This window comes from Brassica oleracea, chromosome C2 (genome assembly GCF_000695525.1).
Source record: "Brassica oleracea var. oleracea cultivar TO1000 chromosome C2, BOL, whole genome shotgun sequence".
Taxonomy (NCBI): Eukaryota; Viridiplantae; Streptophyta; class Magnoliopsida; order Brassicales; family Brassicaceae; genus Brassica; species Brassica oleracea.
The window spans coordinates 25,259,780-25,285,180 of NC_027749.1; the positions used below are offsets into that span (position 1 = coordinate 25,259,780).

General features: G+C 35.1%; 1 protein-coding gene across 1 annotated transcript; it reads right to left on the bottom strand.

Annotated features, from left to right (window-relative positions):
* Window positions 1–3,106: 3,106 nt before the first annotated feature.
* On the bottom strand, window positions 3,107–7,774 carry LOC106327438 (DIS3-like exonuclease 2). The gene is made up of 7 exons (XM_013765590.1): window positions 7,429–7,774; window positions 6,746–7,053; window positions 6,607–6,660; window positions 6,443–6,511; window positions 4,225–6,312; window positions 4,060–4,131; window positions 3,107–3,982 (listed from the first exon to the last, which is right to left on the bottom strand). Exons 1-7 carry the CDS (start codon window positions 7,544–7,546, stop codon window positions 3,632–3,634), a joined length of 3,060 nt encoding a protein of 1,019 aa, XP_013621044.1. The 5' UTR covers window positions 7,547–7,774; the 3' UTR covers window positions 3,107–3,631.
* Between the last annotated feature and the right edge of the window lie 17,627 nt (window positions 7,775–25,401).

A 25,401-nucleotide genomic window follows, 5' to 3' on the forward strand; every position in this document is an offset into this window, starting at 1 on the left:
ACACAAATAAGTGATCTTAACTGTTCTTCATTCATATTGTTCTTACTGCTTACATTGAATTGATCACTTAATGTTCGATTTCTGATTTAATCACCTAGCTAACCGCTTAGGAGATAAATTGACATATATTGAATGAGCTTTGTATCCCTAATCAGCGAGAGTAGATATTAGGGTATTAAGTGAACTAATCGGATCTTGTCTCTAAGGCTTGTTATCGCGTCTTGTTCCAAGTGAGAACTTAGGATTCAAGACCGATCTGCAAAGGGAGCGAGACCACGATAGTGGATTGTTCTAGCCGAGTGATCTGAGTTCTAGACTGCACCTCATTGCACTTGAATAGTTGTTCAGTTTTGCATTGACACCCGATTAATAACCCTAAGCCGGCTTCATTTAAATCGAATTTGAACCATCTAGGTATTCTAGTTTCTTGCGTCACAATTAATTCTCAAAACCCCACTTGATTCTCAACTTATTATTAAACTCATAAGAGTAAAGAGTAAACTGGTCCTCTGGATTGAATCTCAAATATTAAAATTACCACTGTTAACTTGACAGTAGCAAGGATTCATTTTTAGTGTATCAAAGGAAAATTGTCATCTCGATCGACTCGCATGCCTCCTCCTGTGCCATCACCCTCAATAGCTCCAGCTTCAAGCAACATGACTGGACCGAGACGTTTCGTTGTGCATGACCTTGGATCTGTCTCCATACCTCAAGGTTTACTCACTCAGAAAGATCTCCAAGCCGTACTTCAGCAAATGACCCGAGCTCCTCAAGCACTGACTGACATTGTTCAGGATCTGAGTCGCTCTGTTGCACGTTAGTGACTCTTTCTCTATTTGGGACTTGTTCTTATATGTGTGTTTTTAACCCATGCGTTCCCAAGCAGGGGGAGAAGATGAGGATTGAGATGAAGAAGGCCTGAGTTTGTGGGGGAGAAACTGTTTTTTATTTATCGTTTTATGTACTTTTGTGATTGCACCACTTGCTGCAATTGTTTCTATCATATTATCAGACTGATCATGGTTTATGGGGGAGTATTTATGTGTGTTGTCTTGTTAAGATGTACTAAATACTTGAACCCAACTATTAGGATAATATAAGTATGCTTTTAGTTGCTCTGAGTTTTGTGAGTTTGGTCTTGGTTCGTTTCTTGTTCTTGTGTATTGTATGTTACTTCATCTCAGGTACTTGTGAGACGCAAGGATTAAAAAGGGGGAGATTGAAGATGTATGGTTAAGACGAAGCTGTAGTAGTTCATGAAGTACGACATGAACTACGACATCAGACGAGGACACAAGCATTAAAGGAAGATTTACTGAAGAAGTCAGTATAAAGGAAGTATTGAAGAAGAAGCAATCGAGCTTATAGATAAGGAAGATTGACTTATTCGCTGAAGAAGCATATATGAAAAGTTTCCATTAGATAGCTTTTTAGATCTAGGGTTTTCCTCTAAAAGTATAAAGAGGAGTCTTGGCACTGTGTGGCCGGTAAACACACAGAGAGAGGTTTTAGCAATAGTAAGGTTTGCAAGTCCGAATAAGGAGAAGCAAAACGTCTAGGGGTTAAGAGCTTGAGTGGTTCATATACTGCTTCAGGTCTGTGAACAAGTGAGGCTAGTCAACAAGTCAAGGTTTGTCTTGAGCTTGCTTGAAGAATTGCTTTTAATAAGAACTTGTATATGCTTTTAAAAGGATTAATCTAGTCGTATTTCTTGAAAAAAATTGTCTATGTGTTACTGTGTGTTCTAGTTGGTGTAGCTCGATTCTCTTACATTAACAGATACTTATTTGAGTCAACGAGCTGAAAAAGGCTTAAGATGAAAACTTGGACTGATCGATGACATGGGCACTAGTGTAAGGTGTAAAAGGCTATCGTGGGACCGTACCGGCATGAACAAAGTGGATATCCAAATCGCACAAATCCAAATTGACAGAACAGCAGCTTCCAATGTTGCAAAAGCAGTGCCAAAACAAATAGGAATTCAAATAAATTCAAAACACGAGAATCGAAGCATGCCCTTTTTATCATTTTGATTAACACAAGAACCAGAGATCACTAAGAAAACGGAGACCCCACGAAATGATCAACTACACGCAAGGCTGGCCCTGTGTGCTAAGGCTCATTAAACAATAGCTTTAGGAGCCAAAATTTATATGAGTTTAAATGCATCAAAAAAAAATTCAGTATAATCTCAATAAAAAAATTCAACAGTTTAAAGCCATGTAACTAGGGATAATAACTCTTTCATATTTGGAGCCGAGCATGCATGGACCGGTTTCTTAGTTTGCTGAGCCGACTCGTTTTGGGTCGTGACCATGGTAGGCTAGTAGCTCAGGTTTGAGGGATGATCCAGGCTACTGATTTTGGAGCTTAGTCGGGAGTGAGAAGAGAGGATCTGAAGCCAAACTGTCTGAGCATCACACCGTGCGTGTCCGGGTACATTAACTTCTTCGCGTTTAAGCTTTGTATAGTTTTTGATTCGCGAGAAACATATTTTTTTTTGTCCTTTTTTACGTCAGTGCATAACAAGACTCATGATTCGTGGGCCAAGCCGCTTTGGAGATGACGCCACCAAATTTTAATTGGTTTGGTATAAAACCTTATGGTAAAAGAAGGAGAAAGCTGGCTTCGACTCCACTTACTCTTTGTGGCTTCATGTTGGCATTTTGTGTCAGCCAAGTTGTTAAAGTAATTCATCTTTTCAGATAGCTCGTGAAAGTGACTAATGTTGGATTTTTATTTAAATCAAGATCCTTCCAATAATCAGTGGCAGGTTACGGATTCTAATATCTAACGCGTCGCAATGGAAGTCAGTTTTGGGAGAGCTTTATCGTATTACGGATTCTAATATGTTTGTAACGCGTCGCAATGGACTTAAAATATTATTAGTCATGAGTGAAGATTTGGTACTTCACATGTAAAGCTCTCCCAAGACTGACTTCCATTGCGACGAGGTCACATGTGAAGTACCAAATCTTCATTCATGACTAATAATATTTTAAGTCCCCTGTATTCTCTGTTTTTTTTTTTCTCATTTGCAGGGAGTGCACGAGGGACGTGGGTATTCTCAGTCCTAAGCGCACTAGCATCACTCATCTTCTTCAGATAATGCATGCACAACGTGATTCACGCTGAAACATCAGGTGAGGTGACAAGAAAGAAGCTCAGAATGCAGTCACCGAATCAAACCAGAGACCCAAGATTCTCAGTCCTGAACTCTATAGCCACAAGCTCCTGTCATATTCCTTTTGGCCACTAATGCACTTGTAACTAAATTGAAACATGTACAATTAAGATTGTATGTTGCAAGTTCAGTAGCAGAGACTTGTTCCTTTCTCAATGGAACAATACATGTAAACAGTTTGTGATGATTTCGCTCAACCCAAAACTAAAACATATTGGGCAAAGCGAGATCCATGAAAAACAAAACACATTTTTAAAACACAACTTCGAACCGATGAGGAACCCAACCGAACCAAAAAAAACAACGGCAAGTCCCCCACGTTGGTCTCTATGTATCTAAATATCATCCAACTACTAAACTGTATTCATGATTTTTTTTTTTCAGCAACTGTCATGTGAAAAGATATATAACAGCTGCTATTTTATTACCTGTCATTTTCAGAGATCATCTATAATATGAAGTCATGTAGAGCCTCGCTCCTATGTCGAGCGGACCATCATCTCCACCAACAGCGTGAAGAGCCACAGGAATGGTCGAGAAAACTTGGACGGTCAAAGGAAAAACCGCAGGGACAACTTCTTCTCTCCGCTCGGTGGAGTCGGTAACAGACATTGCACTGCATTTAGCAGCGCATGTGTCACTAGGACTCACCAAATAAGCAACCTCTTTCAAGGGCTTCAGATAGCCTCTTCCACCTCTTTTGAATTCGAGTTTATCGAGGATTAAGGTTGATGTCGCCTCGAGCCAGTCTGCACACAAGCCTTCGATTCGGTCGTAGTATATTCTCCGTTCAATCTGTAACAGCAACGTGAATAAGAAGAGTTAGATTTACGATAGTTTTACAAATGGTGAATGAATGACTAGAGACTTACCCCAAGTTTGCTAATGTAAATAGTCATAAACATTGGTCCCAAGTTCATTACTCTAGCTTCGCATGGAAACACCTGCAGAGAAGGAAACAAAATGATATTAATTAATCAACAAACGTAAACATAAGAAGCTTTACTTATGATGCAGAAGTTTCTAATACTACTTGCCTTTTTTCTCTTTAGAACACACCAAGTGTAGAGCTTATCACACGCATCTTTGACTCTTCGAGACGCCAGCTTCCTCTCATTGCAATAAGCAGCGATCTCAGAGACCCTTTCAGTGGAGGAAACACCATGTTTCAAACCAGCAACAGATAACGCTTCTTTGCCTTCCATAGATTCTACCGCATCTTTATCGAAATGAACACCAGTGAAGCAGCTTCTCACTGATATTTGCTTCTGCTTTAAGAAGCACTCCTCAGCTTCAAGAGCAGCCGCTACGGCACGGTGGACGACTATGTCAGGGTAGCGTCGAAGAGGAGATGTGAAGTGAGTATAGAGAGGAACAGCTAGTGCGTAGTGTCCCCACTCAGCAACACAGTCCTCCAAGTTCCCAGTGCAGAAGTAAGACGCAGATTGCATCGGTTTCATAGCGTAATTGTTGAGAATGTCTACAAAAACTGCGTCATCCTTGAGGGTTTCAGTGATTTTCTCAAAAGATTCATGGAACCGGCCAGAAGAAGAACTGTCCAACTCCATACCATGCTTTGCACAAAAGCCTTCAAACTCTTTGAGCTTGCGCAGATTAGGTTCTGGATGTCTCCGGAGCAGTGCACTGTCAGGGTAAGCTCGAGAAATCACCTCAGCCGCTGTCATGTTTGCTAAAAGCATAAACTCCTCAACGAGATGGTTTGAAGCCTTTGTAGGGTACAACACAAAATCATACGGAACTCCATGTTCATCAAAGAGGAAAGAGGGTTTAGAATTCTCCAGCTGCAAAGCTCCATTTCTAAACCTTTTTTGCCTTAAATTGGTTGAAATCTCACTAAGCTGTTTGATAGATCGAACTACATCACTCCGCTCGAAAGGTCCGTGCAAAGCAGGCCAGCTATTTGCTGCAACGTCGTGCTTCTCGTCTATAATGTCTTGAGCATGGTCATACGAAAGCTTGCAGCACGATTTTATAACAGTACGACCAATCCAGCGATCTGTGACAACCCCTTCTCTGTTTAAATCCAAGAAGATGGAAAAGGCAAGCCTGTCAACTCCTGGATAAAGTGAACCTACGTTGTCCGACAATGATGGAGGCAACATTGGTATTTTTCTCCGCAGCATGTAAACACTCGTCGACCTAAACTGAGCTTCTGTGTCAAGGGCAGTGTCTGGTAAAACAAAGTAGGAGACATCAGCAATGTGAACACCGACTCTTAAAAAACCGCCGGGTAAGCTTTGAACTGATAGAGCATCATCGAGGTCTGTAGCCGTTGAGGGGTCGATGGTAAATACACAAAGGTCTCTAAGATCTTTTCTACGTTGAACCTCTTCTTCTGGTACTTCCCAAGGAGCACGTGGAAGACTAGCAAGCGAGTCATGAGAAAACTCAGAATCGCAAACCGAGTTCTGATATAATATCGCATTGATCTGGGGCTCCAGTTCACTGCCACGGCCAAACATATGTGTAATCTGAGCTAGGGGAAACTGACTCCCTTCGCTCCAGTCCACAATTTGCGCAGCAACCAGCTCTGCCTCGAGAGTTGGATCCATACTCTCAAGTCTTGCTCGAATGCCTCCAGGTAAGGCATGGAAGGGAACGATCAATTTAGTAAACCTAGGGTCTGCAGGCATCAGTTGGATGTAATCATCATCAGAAAGAGACCTGCTCGTTCTTGCATTAGCTTCCTTGTAATGAATCCATCGCTTCACATCCAGCAATCCCACAATGGAATCTCTTACAAGTGATTTTTCAACAACAGCAACTACTTGTCCAGTTGGTCGTTTGTTGGGGAAGGAACTAAGGATGACGCATAGCTTCTCAACCGCAGTGCCATTTCCTGTCTGCTCACCAAGAGAACATGAATCCAGTAATGGCATACTCATAGAGTTGCGACTAACACAGTTCTCAGCTCCTTGTCCTATAACTGAACATTTGTTCTGTTGAGCATCTATCTCGCCTCTTTCCAAATGGCTGACACGCTCATCATTTTCTGGGGGACTGTTCGTTTCTTCAGGCTTGGCAACATTTTCCGTAACAAATCCTTTCATCTTGGGCCACAGTGAGAGCGGATCCAGTTTAACAGCAACAATATCTCCTTCCACCTATATACAGAAACACAATATGAACTTGAAAAACCTCTCAAACATGGGCCAAAAGGAAGAAGGTGGGAAGTAGCGTGCTAAACAAACACAAATCATGAAGCGTGATGAAAAAAAGCAACCCAAAACTTACTGCTCTATTTTGGCCAGCGTTTCCATTGATTAGAATATCTGTAGGGACTCCATCAATCTTACAGTAAGCCTTCAAAGGAGAAAAAAAAAGAATTCAACATGAGCAGAAGAAACCAACGGTTAGTAACAACAAGTCTCTTTAAAAAAACAGATGTTACTTCTTACCTCACTGCGGTTATGAGCATTCACCCGAAACAGCGCCTTATAAACTTCACCTTTCTACATAGATGCACACAAGAGAAGACCACTATTAGCTTTCTTCGATCAAGAAAATTAACAAAGAGAAGATTACAGTCAGGCAAACCTCTAAAGCTTCATTGACAGCATCGAGAGACCAATGTGAAGAGAAAATATTTCTCTGTGAGACACACTCAACTTGCTGGAACAAGTCAGCATCCATTCTAGAAGACTGCTCACAATCCCTAGGGTCAGGGCACGACTTGGACAACAACTGCTTACTAACTTCAGCAGAAGGAACCAACGGACTTCCAGAAGAATACGGCATAGAGTTGAAAGCAACATTAGACGCTCTCGTTAACTCATTAGGATTATTATCTTTTGCTTTACTCCCACCATCTGATGATTCTACATGGATGTCTTCTATAACGCAGCCTACCGTTTCCAAAACATTAAGGTTTGTAAGTTAAAAAGCAACTAACATTCATCTGAGATTATTATGTACTATAAATCAGTCTAGGGCATCGCCTAGCAGCAAATCAGTTATAAAAGAAACGAACAACGGCACTAATCTTGTATAAAACGCCTAATCACCGTCTAACTATTTCTTGAACATTGATTATATGTATATCAAACTCACTTCGGAATTGCCTTACCTGTCAATTTTTAACAGTTATTCATTGGATTCAAAGCTCACAACAATGTCTATTACCATAGCTAATCAGTTGAAGGCTTCGAATCCTAACTATTAACCAATCCAGATCTATCGAGTACAAAATGAAACCGATGATGCGGAAGGCATGATGTTACCTGAGGCGTTCTTAGATCGACGACTACCTCTCCGCTTCTTCTTCTTATCCTTGTCGCCGTTTTCGATTCGTTCACCAGCTTTCGCTGATTGTTGTTCCGCCGAAACAACACTCTTCATCGATCAAAAGTATATATTATATATAACTCTCTAACGAAGCTAAAACCTAGGTTATCTTCCGATCAGATCAAAAAAATTTCCGAAACGGAAGAAACACAAATTGAATATCAAAATAGAAATCGCGACGAAAGAAGATAAAAAAGGATCTTTAATGAGATGAATTCAAGAAGAAGAAAGGTGTGATTGGTTGAGCCAAACAACCTTAATGATTTTGGTCGGCGGATTTGCGCCGACTGTGTTGCTTTCTTTTTCTTCCTTTTCATTTACTTTCCTTTTTTTTAGTCGGTTGCTTCATCGTAGAACACGTGTAACTAGAACTTCATCGGACGGCTTTTGAGCTACCCTCTCTTTTTTCTTTTCTTATCAAACTAGGTAGGTAATATACGAATTTGAGGGTTTATTTTTGAGAAAAAAAAAGACAAAAATAGCGCTAAATCAAGTTTATGTTCCCAAACTAGTATTCAAGGTCAAAAGTCACAAAAATAGCACCTTAATGTTTTATCAAAAGTCACAAACTTAGGATTTAGAGTTAAAGGGTGGGGTTTAGGGTTTAGGGTTTAGGGTTTAGAGTTTAGGGTTTAGATTTTAGGGTTTAGGGTTTAGGATTTAGGGTTTAGAGTTTAAAGTTTAGGGTTTAGGGTTTATGGTTTAGGGTTTAGGGTTTAGAGTTGGGAAATGAAGTTTTGGGGATAAGATTTCAAATTTTGAAAAATAAAAAAAATTAAAATTTTCAAAGTATAAACTTAGAAAAGTGTTATTTTGGTCATTTTAGTTTTTGAGTGCTATTTTTGTGATATAAACTTAGAAAGGTGCTATTTTGGAGATTTGTCCTTTATTTTTATATATCACCCCTTTTATTCTTATTGGTTTTACAATAACTAAAAGAGGAATATCCTGAGGGAAGGGATGCCACCACAGATTAAAAAATTAACCAATCACAGAAACTATTTTTGCCACGTCATTTAAGCTCATGTCGAGATTGATCAATGTTGGGTTTCTTTCGCCTAAACCCTAAATTATTTTGTCATGGCCCAAAATAAAGTCAACTACCAGTGGCTTCTTCGACCATATTTTCCTCCGACAGTTCGTCAGTTCGTCTTCTCCAATTCGAGTTCATGAAGCCTCCGTTACCGTGATTCACTCATAATCAATCAATTGTCTTCTTTACTCCCGTATTTATGTATGCGTTTCACCTCCCTCTATATCTCCTTCTATATAAACCGGTTCCTCTAAGCTTGCTCCATTCGATTGAGCAAAGAGATTCAGGTTTTGTTCTTTGGAAGATTTTTTTTGCAAAAGATTTACCGATAAATTTTTTTTGCACTTTGCCATTTCATTTTACCTCACGTATTACAAAATCGATAATCGGTTTTTGAGTTCATGATGTTATATGTTTTTCATTAGATAGTTCTTTATGTTTGGGCACAAAACTGCTTTTTCAGAAATCTGTGATGGTGCTAAGTGGCTCACGGGGATTCTGTTACACATTAGAATTGAAAAATGAGCAAGAAGCAAAATAAATGAAGAAGAAGAAGATTAGAACTCACTTTCATGTTATTTTGTTTAGTTAAACCGGCGGTTGTTGAATCATGGTATTAGTGTGATATGCATCTTTCTACGTATTAACAAATGTTTATTTTCTTTGTTAGACTGCAAACTGTTTCATGGATAGAGGCGTGAGCAAGGTCATTTTGGCAAACTGTTTGCGTTGGTAATGTGGATCACATGGTTTTTGTTTTTTTTAACAACGAAACACATGGTTATCTATGTAGATTTCAATCTATAACTGCTGTTGCTTTTTCTCTCTTAATGAGTTGAAAACCCAATAGCTTCTGCAACTCTAGCTGGTGATTTTGGAATTGGTTCTGAACAGCTTCTGCTGATGTGAAAAGATCACACCTTGCTTCTCTGCAGTAATATAGAATGTAAGTTTTCTGGTCTCTTTGTTGGCTTTTCTGTATTTTATCATTTTGGTCAGCACTATTGTTTTTGTTGGTGGATGATTGCATCTGGCGTTCAGTTATAATCAACACAAATACATACAAGGGTATCATGATTCAGGGGAAATGATGATGATTTGCTAAAGATCAAGAACACTTATTGTCCTATCCTCTCAAGAAAGAGAAAGGGTTTATGATATGTATATATACCTATTCTTAAGCAATAATATTGTTACAATTCAACAGCAAATATAAAGTCAATGTTTATAATTTGATCAAAACCGTCATGTTTCACAATGATAATAGAAAAGGTAGTTAATTTCCTTTTATTTTCCTTTTAATCATTCTTGCATATTATTGACTTTTTCAAAGAACTCAGCTACGGTGTTCCAAATCTTAGTCAATCTCCCGTAGTAGCCATCAAAGGCAAGATAGAAATAGCTTTGGGTTAGGTTGCAAAACTCAAAGAAAAAGATACAAAGCTGGAGAAACCTAAAACACTTTCACTGGAGAATTGGAAGAGCATATGTCCATGAATAACTTCTTAGACAATTACAAAAATATTTAGAGAAATACAAATCACATTACAGCCTCAGAAACTTTTTGATCGTTCCTGAAAACATGTACACCAACCGGTTTTGCCAAGTGCCATTGGGCTCCAAGAATTTCTGAGATGGACCTTCCAGAATAGTTCCAAGAACATCTAAACTGGTTCGGGTTAACTTTTTCTATTGTCTCGAAGAGTTGTAACCGAAGTGATAAAAAACTACATATATTGCTTTTGTTTTTAAGCAACACATATATCGCTTATTGTGTTGTATTTCATACGAAAGATTAGCAGAGTATATCCTGCGGCCACTTCCTCATTTGTTGTTATCTTGATTTTCTTTATGATAAAACCATAGTTAGCTCTTTTATTTTTCTTTTAATTTACTTAATATTTGGTTTGATTGTAAATTTTTTGATTGACACAGACTAAAGAAAGACAGTTAATCATACAATAACTAAAAAGGGGAATATCCTTAATGGAGAGGGATGGCACCTCAGATTAAAAAATCAACCAATCACACAGTATTTTTGCCACGTCATTTAAGCCCATGTCGAGATTGATCAATGTTGGGTTTCTTCGCCTGAACCCTAAATTATTTTGTCATGGCCCAAAATAAAGTCCACCACCAGTGGCTTCTTCGATCATATTTTCCTCCGACAGTTCGTCAGTTCGTCTTCTCCAATTCGAGTTCATGAAGCCTCCGTTACCGTGATCCACTTATAATCAATCAATTGTCTTCTTTACTCCCATATTTATGTATGCGTTTCACCTCCCTCTCTATCTCCTTCTATATAAACCGGTTCCTCTAAGCTTGCTCCATTCGATTGAGCAAAGAGATTTAGGTTTTGTTCTTTGGAAGATTTTTTCTGTAAAAGATTTACCGAGAAATTTTTTTTTGCACTTTGCCATTTCATTTTACCTCACGTATTACGAAGTCGATAATCGGTTTTTGAGTTCATGTTAATTAAAATAGAAGCATTATCTAAACGGAGCAGAAATGACAAAGCCAAGTTTTACTTTATTTATTTCACAATTATCATTCCTCTTCTTGAAAATATCTAAAATAATATACCTCAAAATCACATGTGTGGTAATATCACTTCTTATCTAAATTAATCTTAACCGGGCCTCGTAGTCTGGTGGTAAAGGAACCTCGGCTGAGGTGCCCGCCACCCGATTTCGAGCCCCGGCCACGGGGGGTATTTACATGGGCTGCCTCTCGCCCTCCAGACCACTTCGCGTAACCAGGGGCCCTTAAGTGGACGCTTAAAAATCCTGTAATGGCATGGGCTTAGGCCCGGTGGGCTAGTCGATCACGCTAAGTGGTCGGATACTGGATTATCAAAAAAAAAAAAAAAAAAAAAAAAAAAAAAAAAATCTTAACTTATGTGAACATCAACTTCAACCCATCAAACTATATTAAACAAAAATCATTATATTAAAAGAAACCTGACAACTTGTACACATATCATAAACTAGGATAAGACAAAAGGCATTAAACAAACCATATCACATAGCAAGTGTCGTTATCAATCAGAGTACAATGGTGGGAAAATACGGTGAAAATGAGAGGGATAGAAAAATAATAAAGTTAGAGTAAATTTTTTCATCTTATTAATAGTTGAGGTAAGATTTATTATATTTTTACTATTTTTTTCTCACTTTTTTTAGAATAAATCAAATAAAATCATATTCCACTTGATTGAATGAAAGTAGAATAAATTGGCTGAAATAGTTTTCCATCCACTTTAATTTACTCGAACCCTACCATATAGTCATACCCACAGTTAAATGATGTATATACACCGACTAAAACAAAGACAACATAAAAATGAAAAAGAAAAATTTTAAAGGAAAAATGAAAATTAATTTACATCAAAGAATATTAGTGTTGAGAACGAGAAGCATAAAAGTCATTCTCCAAAAAAAAGAAAAAAGAAAGAAAAAAGAACGAGAAGCAAATATTATCTCTATACCTTCAGGCCAGCTGAGTAGGCGGACAAACGGTACGACCGCCCCAGATCCAAGCCTGTGTCCCCCATATATTAATAGCTAAAGGGTCTATTTGTTTTATATAACTATATTTTTAGACAAAAGATTAGAAAATATAACAAAGTAAATTGAAAAGGGCCCAAAAATATTTTTTATGTATATAGTTTTATTTTCATCAGGAAATATACACAGTATTACTGATAAAAATTTTAAAGCAATTTAAACATTAAATAAATATAAATATTAAAGGGTACAAAAAAGATTTTCGTCCTATGACCCGTAACAGTGTTAAAGTCGACCATGTATACTTTATGTAGTAGCAATAGAAGATCAAAATGAAAACCCAAAATTTGAGAAAAAGCTCAGTGACATAGAATAATATATACATCCAAAAATGCAAAAAGTTACCATCAAAAAGCGATTTTACAAAAATATCAGATGCTACAAATTAACAAAAACTTAATATAGCAATGAACATTTGCAAATCGTTCATACCAAATTAATGTGAGAAATATAGAATGAGAAAAACAACAGATTAACTCATAAAAATTCAAATTTTCTTACTTTTATCAAACAAATATATTTATAAAATATATATTATTATGTTTATAAATGTTTAACAAGAAAATTACACTACCAAAGATAAGCAATAGATAGCAAACTGCATAATTGCATTGTAGATAACACGAAGAAATTGAGAAAGATAAATTTACTGAACAACGATACTCTCAATCAAGGAATGTTCCTAAGACGCCTCCCTATATTTTTTGGGTGAAAATTACAATCAATTGCTACATTTCCCACTATAAGTGCATACCTACCAAATAACTTCTCAAATTTATTTTTAAGGGAAAAACATAAACTGAAATAAAATTATTTTAAAACAAATAAGGTAAATACGCATTATACAAAGAGTCTATCTCCAAAATCAATAAACGAAAAATAAAAGTAGCAATAAGCTTAGTTATACTAAAATACAATTATACCGACAAAAATAGTCACCTAGAATGAAGCTTTCATATTAAGAAGTCATCGCATGTTAACATTTATACCTCTCTCTCTGTATGAGATTAAAAAGCGACTAATTTCAAACAGTTAATGAACATCAAAGAAAGAAAGTTTTGAAGTTGAATTATTCACACGGCTAATCTCATTGGAGTGTGTACAAGATATTAAAATAACGAACAGTCATATTGTCAACAAAAAATAATATTAAAACATATAAAGGTTCATAAAAGAAAAACTCAAGTTAAATTACCATATACGATATTTTTAAAGTTAGATTCACCCCAACAGCAACAACAAAAATTAATTCTGCATTGGGATGTTAGAAGTTTGAGAGGAAAAACACTAGATAAAATTAAAATGCAAATAATAAATACCCACATACATTAAAAAAAAAACAAATAGCTCCAAACAATCATTTTTTTTCATTCATACCGAGTTTTTGGATTACTAATATGTAACACTATTAAAGAAAAGGGATGTGTGTACATATTATTTAAAAATCCTTATTTTACAACTTAAAAATAATGATAGAAATAAAAATTCACAATGGATTGAAAAACTAAGAAATAAAAACAACCTCATAAATATAGAAGATATCAAAACAAGACAAATAAAAATTAATATAAATTTTAAAAATATTTATAGCACACCGCGCCGAAAAAAGATCTAGTTAGTTTAAGATCTCCTTATCAGTGTCGAGTGTGGACACATTTTTACACTTCATCAATAACCGGGGGACCGGACCGGCTAAGTTAAATTCCGGTCAAGATGGTATATATATATATTCCTATTTCGGATTGAAGAATACCAGAAATCTATAGAAAACAAGCACACAAGGTAAAGATCATTTTAAGTGTAGTTTTAACAATCATATTCTTTGTTTATTCAGAATTCAAACACAGCGCAGTTTTAACAACCAGAGAACACGTCCATCTGCACAAGACTTATGCCTCTCTTGACGTTTTTTTTATATATTGACATCTTCTATAGTTTCATTAGATGTGTGGTATTAATTGAAGTTGACGTGTTTAATATTGCACCAAAACTTTTTGACAAAAAATATTGCACCAAAACTTGTCTATATAAATACCGTTATGAGCTATTTATTTGCACAAAACAAAATTAGTAAGCTCAAGAATCTCCTCAATTAACCACATCGTGGTGGTTTAGTGGTTTCCACTAGAGGAGGAGTTGCCCTGTTGGTCCAGGCCAGGGATCGATTCCCCTCTAGTGCGAAATTACTAGCTCCACATGTGACCACGCAGATATGGACCTATGCTTACGGCCCATTTGAATACCCGGGAGAGGATCCATCCGTGGGTTGCACCTCCCACCCGGAGGTTAGGTCTGTGTATTTAATAGACCCGGGTTTAACCCTTTTTTTTTACAAAAAAAAAAGAATCTCCTCAATTTACTAGCAACCTATATATATCTCACCAACCTATATCTATCATTCTACTAGTAGTACTATTAAGCAAAATATTCAGTGCACCAAATCAAAATACTTAAATATATTACAAAAAGTCCATGTAGATTTACTAATTCAATTTTCATATGTAAAAGCAATCAAGCTTTATGCATACCAGGTCGACACCCGCTACGCCGCGGAAAAATGTCTATAGGATTCTGTTATTTGATGCAACTAACATTTCATGCTTAGCTTTAAATATGTTGTTTTGTGATTTATTTTTCTTGGTTTTGGCACTTCTCTTTTTGGCACAAATTTAATAATTTACTTTTATTTAGAGTTGAAAGATGTCTTTAACAGTTTGGAGCAAAGACCATAAGGTCACGAAGCAATACTTAAAGAAATGGACAGATGTACTTAAAGACAAGATAATGATTTTGCTTTACCATCTTAACGAAAAAAATGCAGCAGAGGAGTATTTTTTCAATCCTCTGTTTTGTTCTCATAAGCTTTGCTATTGATTCTGTTTCAGCACAAAGATGTACTGACAGTGGGTACGTATTTCAGACCGATCGGTACTTACGCAAATTGCCGTCTCATTCTCTCTTCTCTTCCTTCCAAGGTCACATCTTAAGAGGGTTTCCTCTTCAACGGTTCTAGCGGACAAGAGATAAACCATATCTACGCAATAAGAATGTGTTTGACAAAATCAACTTCAAACTCTAAGGAATATTCTGATTGTATTAAGATCAGTTTTGATGGTTTGATACAAAGTTTTACTAACCAAACAGAAGCTTATTCGTGGCCAGGTGATCCCACGCTTTGCTTTGTGCACTACTCCAACACTTCTTTATTAGGATCTGCAGATCTAGCCTGTCTATTTTGGCCACAAAAGCTATATTAGGCTGATGTTGCAGCCTTGATATATTTCAGCAACATATATGGTTTTGATGCAATGCACACCTGATCTTTCCCCAGGTGATTGTGATATCTGTCTACGAGAAAGCGTAAGGCACTACCAGTCATGATGTGGTCAGAAGAAAGGAGTCCTTGTTATGCGGCAAAGCTGCCTTTTTAGGTGAGAATTGTATATATATTTCAAGACTTTTCATATTATTACGGTGGCTTCTCCTTCTCCCCTCCCCCCTCTTCCTCCTCCTCCTCCTCCTCCTCCTCCTAGACAATAATTTATCACAGAAAGAAATACTCTGCAAGCATCTTGAAGCAATTCATCAGCTTTGCAAAAGCATTTGCTTTCGGTAAAATTTATAAAGGAGTATGGTCGCAATATTCTCTAACAATAGAAGGGTGCATCAGCAATGACAGTGACAAAAAAATAAAGTGTTCAAGAAAGACTCACGGGATAAAGTCCTTCAAGAGATATCTTGATAAAGCAGCAATTAACCTGTTAAAAGCAACAAACATTTTGCATGAAATTTCTATGTGTTACGGTTAACCACAGCAACTGAACGAGAATATTTCGTGGGACACAAATAAAATTGACAAATGGAGTGAGAATGAGCAGTAATTAGCAAACCTGAGAATGGCGTCCAGGGACAATCTTGCGTTCATTTATAATCGAGCTTTGTGAGATTATTTCTTTTTGCTCGATAACCAAAGGCAAAGTCTGGTTAGACTTTAAGCTGGGTTGTATTTAAATAATTTGGTTAAAATCGGTTTGAAATTTTGGTTAATTTTTCAGAAATGGGATTACTTAAAAAAAATTGAATTATTTAAAGTTTTTTAAATCAAACCGAACCGAATTTATAATCGAACGCAAACCAAAAGCTGAAACCGAACCAAATTAATTAATGTTAGAAAAGAAGAAAGTTCGAGAAAGTAAACAAATCGAGAAAAGACGCTTCTTCTCTCCTTCTTCCTCTTTCATCTCCCATTCAAAACTCTCTCACTCTTTTGTTCATCACTTCCCATTGATCAAAGACCATCTTCGTTCGAACCATGAACCCAGATCCCGATCATCCACAGCTCCCCACCATCAGGATCCACCACCCTCTTTTCCCCCACCACCACCACTCCTCCTCCACCCCCTCCTCCGCTGATATCTTATTATTTTTATGAGTTTTAGGATTTGTTATTAGTACAATTTAATCATTTTATAATGCATTTAGATGTATATATTGCATTAGAGTGTTCATTTGCATTTAACAGGGGTTGAAGTGCACTTTGAGAAGTTTAGGGCGAAATCGCAAGGTTATTCTTGCAAATTTCAGAGTTCGTTGCCGATTTGAGAACCATCAAGAGGCGAGGGACCATTCTGCAAATATGAGGGGCCTGTAATGTACAACTGAAAGTCGGGGGTTGATTTGAATGGATATCTTTGCAATTTCAAAAGGCTTAGGGCCAATGCGAGAAGAACCAAAAGATTCAAGGATCAACTGTGCAAATAATTGAAAATCCACCATTGTGGAGTTCCCGAGCTTTTCAATCTGAAGATGACCGCGACGGTGAGAGGCAACGACTCCGGAGCTTCGGAACTGGCTGCCACAACTCGAGCTGAGGTCACGGCGGCGTTATCTGACGGCAGAGTGAGGATTGCGAGAAGACGGACGAGTCGGAGGAGGAACCATGGTGGCTAGGTGAGCACGGCCATGGTTTGGGCGCCGAATCGACGACGGAGCTGAGCATGACGACCACGAGCTGATAGCAAAGACGCGCCGGAGGAGCTTGATTTCATGGCCGAGACTTCGGCTCGAGCTTGACTGAGCGAGGAGCGCGGGCTGTAACCGCGGACCACCCCAGCTCCCACCGCCGGAGCCCGCCGCAAAATCGGAGTCGCAATCACCTCTCCGAAGAAAGCACCTACGCGGCCCAGCGGACGTGGATTACTACATCCACCCCGGAGACGTCGTCGTCCTCCTGCACGTCTCCCCCACCTCCGTCCTCTTCGGCATTACAAGGAGTTTCTTTTTTTCTATCTGGCAGAAGAAGAAGTGACGTGGAGGGACAAAATGTTTTGATTGGTTTTCACAGTTTTTTCAACTAATGACATGTCAATCTGTCAGTCATTTTAAAAGCTGAGGCGTCATGTTCTGGAGAGAACAGAACCTTGGTCCATTATTGTGTTGATGTTGATTTTTAGAACAATATATATCGTAATCCATTCTACCTTTACTATCCAGGACAATTAAGCCTAAAACTGAGCAAATACAATTCATCATATGCTTACCATCTGAATGGACACTGAACATCCCATTGCTTTTAGAATCGATGCATATATTTCCGCAGACTTGATTGCATATTTCTAGATTAATTATTCGATGTCTCATACAAAAGTTTGGGATGCATTGCCTTACGCAGTTATCTACTGCCTTTTTCAAAGAGAGGTGTGTACCAAAAACAACATCATGAACATACCAACGATGCATATTTTTTTCAACATTTGAGGCATAGATGCGGTGTGAACTGATTGATCTCAAGAATATTTGTCTTAATTGGATTCGGCTAGAAACTAAATAGTCATATAATATTCTGAAGCCCATTAGAAAAATTTAGAAATTGTTTTTAAATGGACTCAAATTGTCACATACATCATTTTAAGTGTAACAACACCAACAACCATCGGAATCCCTTGTGTATTCTTCCATTTGTAACCCTACTATCACCCGGATAACTCTTAGAATCCTTTGAAAATAATTGCTCCATATAAAAATATATTATACCTTTAATAAACTAATTATCAAATTAATTAGTACTATACAAAATAATATTCTCAATTATTTACTTAAATAAAAGCTACGAAATTACCTAATATGACTAACATATATATGACAATTAATGATTATGAATAATACATATTTAATAACAATTTTTGTATCATATCTATTTTTTGTTTAATTTTATATTATTAAAAAAATTAAACAATCACATTTAATCATATAATAAAAAATTTAGATTTTTTTCTTATATTTTATATTTTGAATTTTTTAAAACAATATAAACTACTAAAAATAGTAAGAGTCTCACATTGAAAATTTTGTGATCAATTTTTTAACTTTTTTGTTCAAACAATATACAAATAATCATGAATCATATGAATATGAATTCTCATTAATAGATATTCATATATATATATATATATATATATTAATACATTTAAATTAAATTATATACTATATAAAAATATATAAATATGTTAATTTCAAAATTTGCATTGAAAAATTATTAAGATCTTAATATTTTATTTTGAACTTTGTATTGATAAATCTCACATTAAAAGTTGGGGAATTTGCCAAATATGACTCAAATCTTGACTTTGATTGAAAAAGTATACCCAAACTTTAATAGATGCAAAATTAACTCAAAAGCCTTGTGAAATTACAGTCAACCCCTTGTGACCAAACAAAAAAACAGAACTCAATTTTACGAATATATCCCCGGAAAGTCTTCTGAGATATTGTACGTCGTCTAGACCACGTCCATGGAAGTTTTCTGGTATAGTTGATCATAAAAATAATTTTAAAAATTTTAAAAAAATATTTTGACAAGTGAAAAATTAAAATCATGTAATTTTAAAAAATTTTAAGTGATATAAATTAAGATATAACAAAATTGAATAGTTTTCAACATAGATGAGTGAAAATAGTTAATCATGATATTCTTTGGCTTAAGGTTTGACAACATATGATGTAGTATTGTGTGTATTCTTACGGTTAGATTTTGAAAAACTTAAATGTTTTTTTGAAATATTAAAATTTTACCTATACGTGTTTAATTCTGTGTATAGTAAATAATTTTTAAGTTTAATTTGATTTTATGAAGTGTTTAGTTAGTTAATTTAGGGGTTATGTTTAGGGTTTAGACGACTAACAGGTAAGTTGTCTGACGATTAGAAGACTTTTCTGAAAGTCTTCTAACTCCCGCTAAAAATACTTTAGTTTTCTGCTAAAAATATTTTAGTTTCCCATTAAAAATATTAAAGTCTTCTGGGCGACTTACAAGTAAGTCGTCTAGGAATTCTTCTATTAAAGACGACTTACTTAAAAGTCTTCTGAATCGAAAATATTTAACCTTATTGGAATTTTTTTCTCCATATATATAGAAAAATTTACACATTATCTCTCCTCCTCTCAAATGGCTGCAACAAAAATATTATGTTCCTCATTCTAAAACTCTCCAACATCTCTATAATCTCTTTGATTATAACCAAAATTTATATCAATTTATTGTTATTGTCTCATGTCTTTCTCACTAGTTTATCTTGTTTTGCAGGTTTTTCATCACATGGTTCCATCTTCCACTCATTTAAAGGTAGATCTATTAATTTTAGATATGTATTTTTTTGTGTTCTATAAAGGTAGATCTATCTAATCTTCCACTCATTTTCTATGTTGTTAAGCTATTTGAACGTTTTTTGATATGCTGGTTTTTCAGATTTGGGTTTGATATACATGTTTTTCATATCTGTAGCAGACTTGGGAAGACTTATGGGAAGTCTTCGGGAAGTCTTCTCGGAAGACTTCTTGCGCACTATATTTTAGAAGATTTCTGAGAAGACTTCCAATAAGTCTCCCAAAGTCTTCTAAAATATAATGTGCTAGAAGAAGTCGTCTGACGGAGTCATCTCACATGTCTCTTTTTCATAACAGATCTGAGCGTTTTGGTAAGTTTTTATGTCTGAAGATTTGGTAACCTCATGTTGTATAAAGTTCTTACCTTTTTCCCAAATTAAAACTCTCTAAATTCACTCTAATCTATTTGACTTGAAAACACCAAACTTTATATGAATTTTGCATTTTTGTCTCATGTATTTCTCACTAATCTATCTTTTTGTTGCAGGTTTTTAATCATATGGTTCTCATCTTCCACTTGGATATGTACGTTGTGTGTTCTATAAAAGTATATCTATATAATCTTCCACTCATTTTCTCTGTTTTAAGTCATTTGAACATTTTTTTGATATGCACGTTTCTCAGATATGAGTTTGATATACATGTTTTTCAGATCTGGAGCAGACTTTGGAAGACTTATAGAAAGACTTCCGAGAAGACTTCCCATAAGTCTTCCAAAATCTTCTAAAATATAATGTGCTAGAAGACTTCCAGTAAGTCTTCTGGAAGACTTCCTGGAAGTCTTCTGACAAAGTCTTCTTCTGTATCAAGTGGAGTCAAAGCTTGTCTTTGTAAAGGAATGATCTATAATAGTTTTGTTTGTGGTTTGTTTATGATTTGCATGTATACTCTTTTAGTTGTGATTTTTTGTAAATTTGAAGAGGTATTAATAAAAAAAAATTGGTAAATATGTTCATATTCTACAATATTATCTTGCCAAAATTACTTGACATAATTAAAGTTTATTGATATAAATTCAATAAAAAAACACAATAACACAAAAATTAATCAAATTTAATACAACTGAGGGAGAAGAATTCTCAAGAAAACTTAGTCAAATTCACAACAGATAAACTGTTACGTAAGTTTAAAGATAGAACACTTTCATTAGAAGTCTTCTGGGAACTCTTCTCGGAAGACTTAAATTTAAAGCGAGAAATTGAAATATAAGCGGAAAATTAAAATTTAAGCAGGAAACTCAAAATTTTAAGTGAAAATTGAAATTTCAAATTTCTTGAAAATTAAAAAGTATATCTTATGATCTAAGAAGACACATTAAACCATGTTACTTGATATTCTTGAAGTTACGTAACACTTTTGAAAATTAAATAAACATATCTTAAAGTTAGTTAACAAATTTTAGAAAAACTAACGTAGAAGACTTCCATAAAAGTCTTCTGGAAACATTAATACACATGTATGTCAGTAAACTCATAATTAAAACCAAGTAAGTTATGAATTTCATTCAGAAGCTCAAATATCGACTAATTTACATGAATTAACAAAAAAATATTTAAAAAGTCTTTATAGTTTAAGAGAAAATGAAATTTTATTAAACATTAGCGCATACGACTTCCACGGAGGTCGTCTGGTAGACTTCTAGGAAGTCGTCCATTTGGGTTAGTTTTGCAACTGATTTTTAACCTAGACGACTTACATGGAAGTCGTCCATCTTTTTTTATTAAAAAAAATTCGAGACGACTTCCATGTAAGTCGTCTAGGGTAAACGGGTTAGTTTTGCATTTGACCAAATTGTGTCAGAAATTTGACTTTTCATGTACGAGTTACACATCTCATCCAGTAGAAAATTAAAAAATCAATATTTTGTTATACCATGTTTTGTATTTTGTAAAAAATATTGATTTTTTAATTTTCAATTAGACGACTTATGGGTAAGTCGTCCAGGAAAAGTTAAATTTCTGACACAATCTGGTCAAATGCAAAACTAACTTGTTTACCCTAGACGACTTACATCGAAGTCGTCTCGAATTTTTTTTTTAACAAACAAAGATGGACGACTTCCATGCAAGGCGTCTCTAAAAACACATTTAAAAGTCAATTGTAAAACTAACATATGCATTGACCAGAAAACTTCCATGTAAGTCGTCTACAGCCAGAAGACTTACCTGGAAGTCGTCTGGGCGAGCAGATCTGGAAAAAAAAACTGATTTCATAGTTTCAACCAGTGAGATAACTTGTTTAGCACACATTAGTCTTCTCCAAGCACCCAGAATCTCAAACAAAAGTGACCCACCAAGAATCGTAAGCTTCAATGGCTCTATGAACCATAAAAAAATTTAAAATCAAAATCTTGGGGTTTTTTTGGATGAATATGGAGAGAAAGTGAAAAAGATGTTTTTAGTTCATAAGAATTGAGAAAGAAGAAGTGTAAATCGATTTGAGGTGCATTAAGAGCTTCAAATTGGTTGTTCATGGTGGTTTGTGTATTGATGGCAATGACAATCTTCTAAATACTTGAAGATGGTGAGGTTAAGAGAGTAAAAATGTCATTTTCGGGGAAAAAAATTAATGGCATTTTCGTAAATAATCTGAACTTGTGGGATGAATAGGGCAAATGAAATGTCCCAAAAAAACATAGGTTAGTATTCTGGTTGACTTTGAGTTTTGAGTCAATTTTGCAAAAAAACTCTTAAAAGTTTTGTGATTTAAATTTTTGTTACAACAAATATACAAATGTTAATAAAATCAAATGAGTATGTCAATAATATATATTTATATCAAACTATATATATATATGTCAATATCACTAAATTTTAATTATATATCATATAAAGTAAATAAATGTTTGTTTTGATTTATTTGCCAAAAACATGACTGTAAATAAACAAAAAATATTGATTTTGATTTATGTGTTTACTCTAATGTATATACTTTTATGTATACAAATTATTTTTTAAATATGTGGTTTTTAATATGTTATTTGACCCTGACAATCCCAGAAATATATTTCTTCAAATCGAAGTGATTTAATATTGGAAGCACTATATATATATATATATATATATATATATTATTTCATTTAGATTAAATATTTTAGTCTTGATTTTTATTCCTAAAAATTCTTTAATGAAATATCATGAAAATATTCCAATCACCCGCTTTTGAGTTTGCTCGAAGAATGAGATATTTGATCATTTGTCTAATATTTGTCTCCTCCTAATACCCTATCTCACTATCATATTCTTTATCGAATACCCTATCTCACTATCATATTCTTTATTGATATGCTCTTATGTAATTCACCGAATTCACAAAAGAAGTTAAAAAAATAAACAAAACTCATATCAGTGAAAATGAAACGAGAACGAAAACACAATTTTATAGAAGTAGAAAATAATTGAGAACAGAAAACCTAAACCACTTTCGTTATTTTAAATCGATGTTACCTATCTGGTTTTTTAAATTTGTGCCAGCCGCAAAACTTAATTTTATTTTCTGCATATGAAGTCATAAAAATAATTAAAATGAGTTGTACTACGTTAAATCTTCAACAACGATGATACATTTTAGAGACTGACATTTGTATTCGTCATTTTACGGTCGTTAAAATTTGTACTGCTTCAAAACGTTAAAACTAGTTTTCATTTAAATTTTACACAAATATACATATATATATAGTATGTGTGTGCTACATATAGTCTATATGCAATATTAGATCATTTAGTATTGAATTATTTATGCATAAATAACATAAGAATCGTGCTAAGTTTACGTCCTTAAGTTTAATTTTTGATACAAAAATTAGAAATAAATTCCTAAGTTCGTTTGTTGGACCATTTATTTTAGGATATTATAAAAAACTAAACTGATGATAAAAATGTGAACGACATGATAGATAGGCAACTAAAAGTAGACGCAGCATGTGGAATTGTGGTTGATGAATATGGATCTTAATGACTATTCTAGACCAATGTGTAACAAACAAGGCTTACAAATATAAGGGACATGTATAGTGTATACATTATACATCAATAACATAATACATACTTGCGTATATAATTTCAAAACACAAGCTAACAAGTAGTCATGCATATATATGAGAAACCCTCCAACGCATAAGCTTACAAACCTGTCATGTAAATACCCATCTCGTGTCTCTCTTTTTTGTGAAACCTATTTTGTTGTTTTCTTTTGTAACTGGGATATATTTTTCGTTAAAAAAAAACTGGGATATATATACTTATTGTAGTATTGTGAAGCTTAAACATATCCCTCAAGCATGTAAGAGACTATAAGGTTGTGACTATAGCGCAAATAATAAAGGTGAAACATTATTACTCCAGTTTAAACTGAGAAATTGCCGGTCAAGTGAAATTTATTTATCTAACATTTACTCTAGCTTTTTTTTTTTTTTTTTTTTGTCATCCTAACATTTACTCTAGTTATTATTTAAACAAAAGAAAACTCACACCTATTATCTTACTAGTTTTTATGAAAGTAACTTCTTCTTTCTTTTTTTTGTGTAAAGTAACTTCTTCCTCTTTTTTGCTTTTTACTCTTTTTCATTTTTTTGTTTCTTTCCACTTCCACTTTTTACCAATCACACTCTAAATCCTAGTCAATCAAAATACGAATAAACCAATAGTAACAGACGCTAATGATGCCATTGAAAACACTACAAGAAAACAGGGGGATTCTGATGGCTGAAATCGTCAGAAATTCGTCGGAATATACCAATTCCGTCAAATTTCTGACGAACCAATTCGTCGGTATCTTTTTGTCGGAAAAAAAATATTCGTCGGAATTTCGTCAGAACTTCCGACGACTTTCTGACGAATACCGAGAAACGTCATTCTGACAAACTTCCGACGATATTCCGATGCGGAGACACGAGATAAGAGTTCATCGGAAAAACTATATACCGACAGAGAACGATCTTCGGACTATTCCGACGAACATAGTCATCGGAAAATTTCGACGGACTATGGTTCGTCGGAAGATAGTGACGGACAAGGGTTCGTCGGAATTTTTCGAGGAATCTTCTCCGTCGGTATTTTCCGACGAACCATAGTCCGTCGGTATATTCCGACGCCCACAATTCTTCGGAATATATCAATTTTAAAAACGAATTAATTTTGCATTTTTATATATATATTTTTTTATTAAAAATTAATAAATAAATAAATAAAATCTGAAATTTAAAACTAATAATATTATAGAATTTAAATTCATACAAACCGAAATAGAAAAAAAACATTCAGAAAGTTTTAAAAAGCGGAAAAAACTAAGATGAACTCGAAGACATCAAACGATCTAGCTTCTGCATTATCTCGGTGTTTAACTTCTTCTGGGATGCCAGCTCAGCAAGGATAGTGGCATTCTCCGAACGGATAGTGGCATTCTCAGAAAGGATAGTGGTGTTCTGCTCCTCCAATAATCCGTTCATCTTTGTCATGGAGCTCCTCGAGAATCATGGGATCGGCATACGGAGCTTGCGAAGAAGATGCAGGATACGAAGAAGCACGGCGGGCCAACCCAACTAAACGGCATCTTTTTCTTTTAGGAACCGCCTACAAAAATATTTAAATTTTGTAAATAGGGACAAGTTAGTAATCGACATTATAAAAAAAAATATATTAATAAAAAAA

Coding starts and splice junctions, on each gene's coding strand:
- LOC106327438 (XM_013765590.1), bottom strand. CDS start 7,546: ATGAAGAGTGTTGTTTCGGCGGAACAACAATCAGCGAAAGCTGGTGAA. Junction 7,054..7,428: donor TCGATCTAAGAACGCCTCAG/GTAACATCATGC, acceptor TGGAAACGGTAG/GCTGCGTTATAGAAGACATC. Junction 4,132..4,224: donor GTGTTCTAAAGAGAAAAAAG/GCAAGTAGTATT, acceptor CCTTCTCTGCAG/GTGTTTCCATGCGAAGCTAG.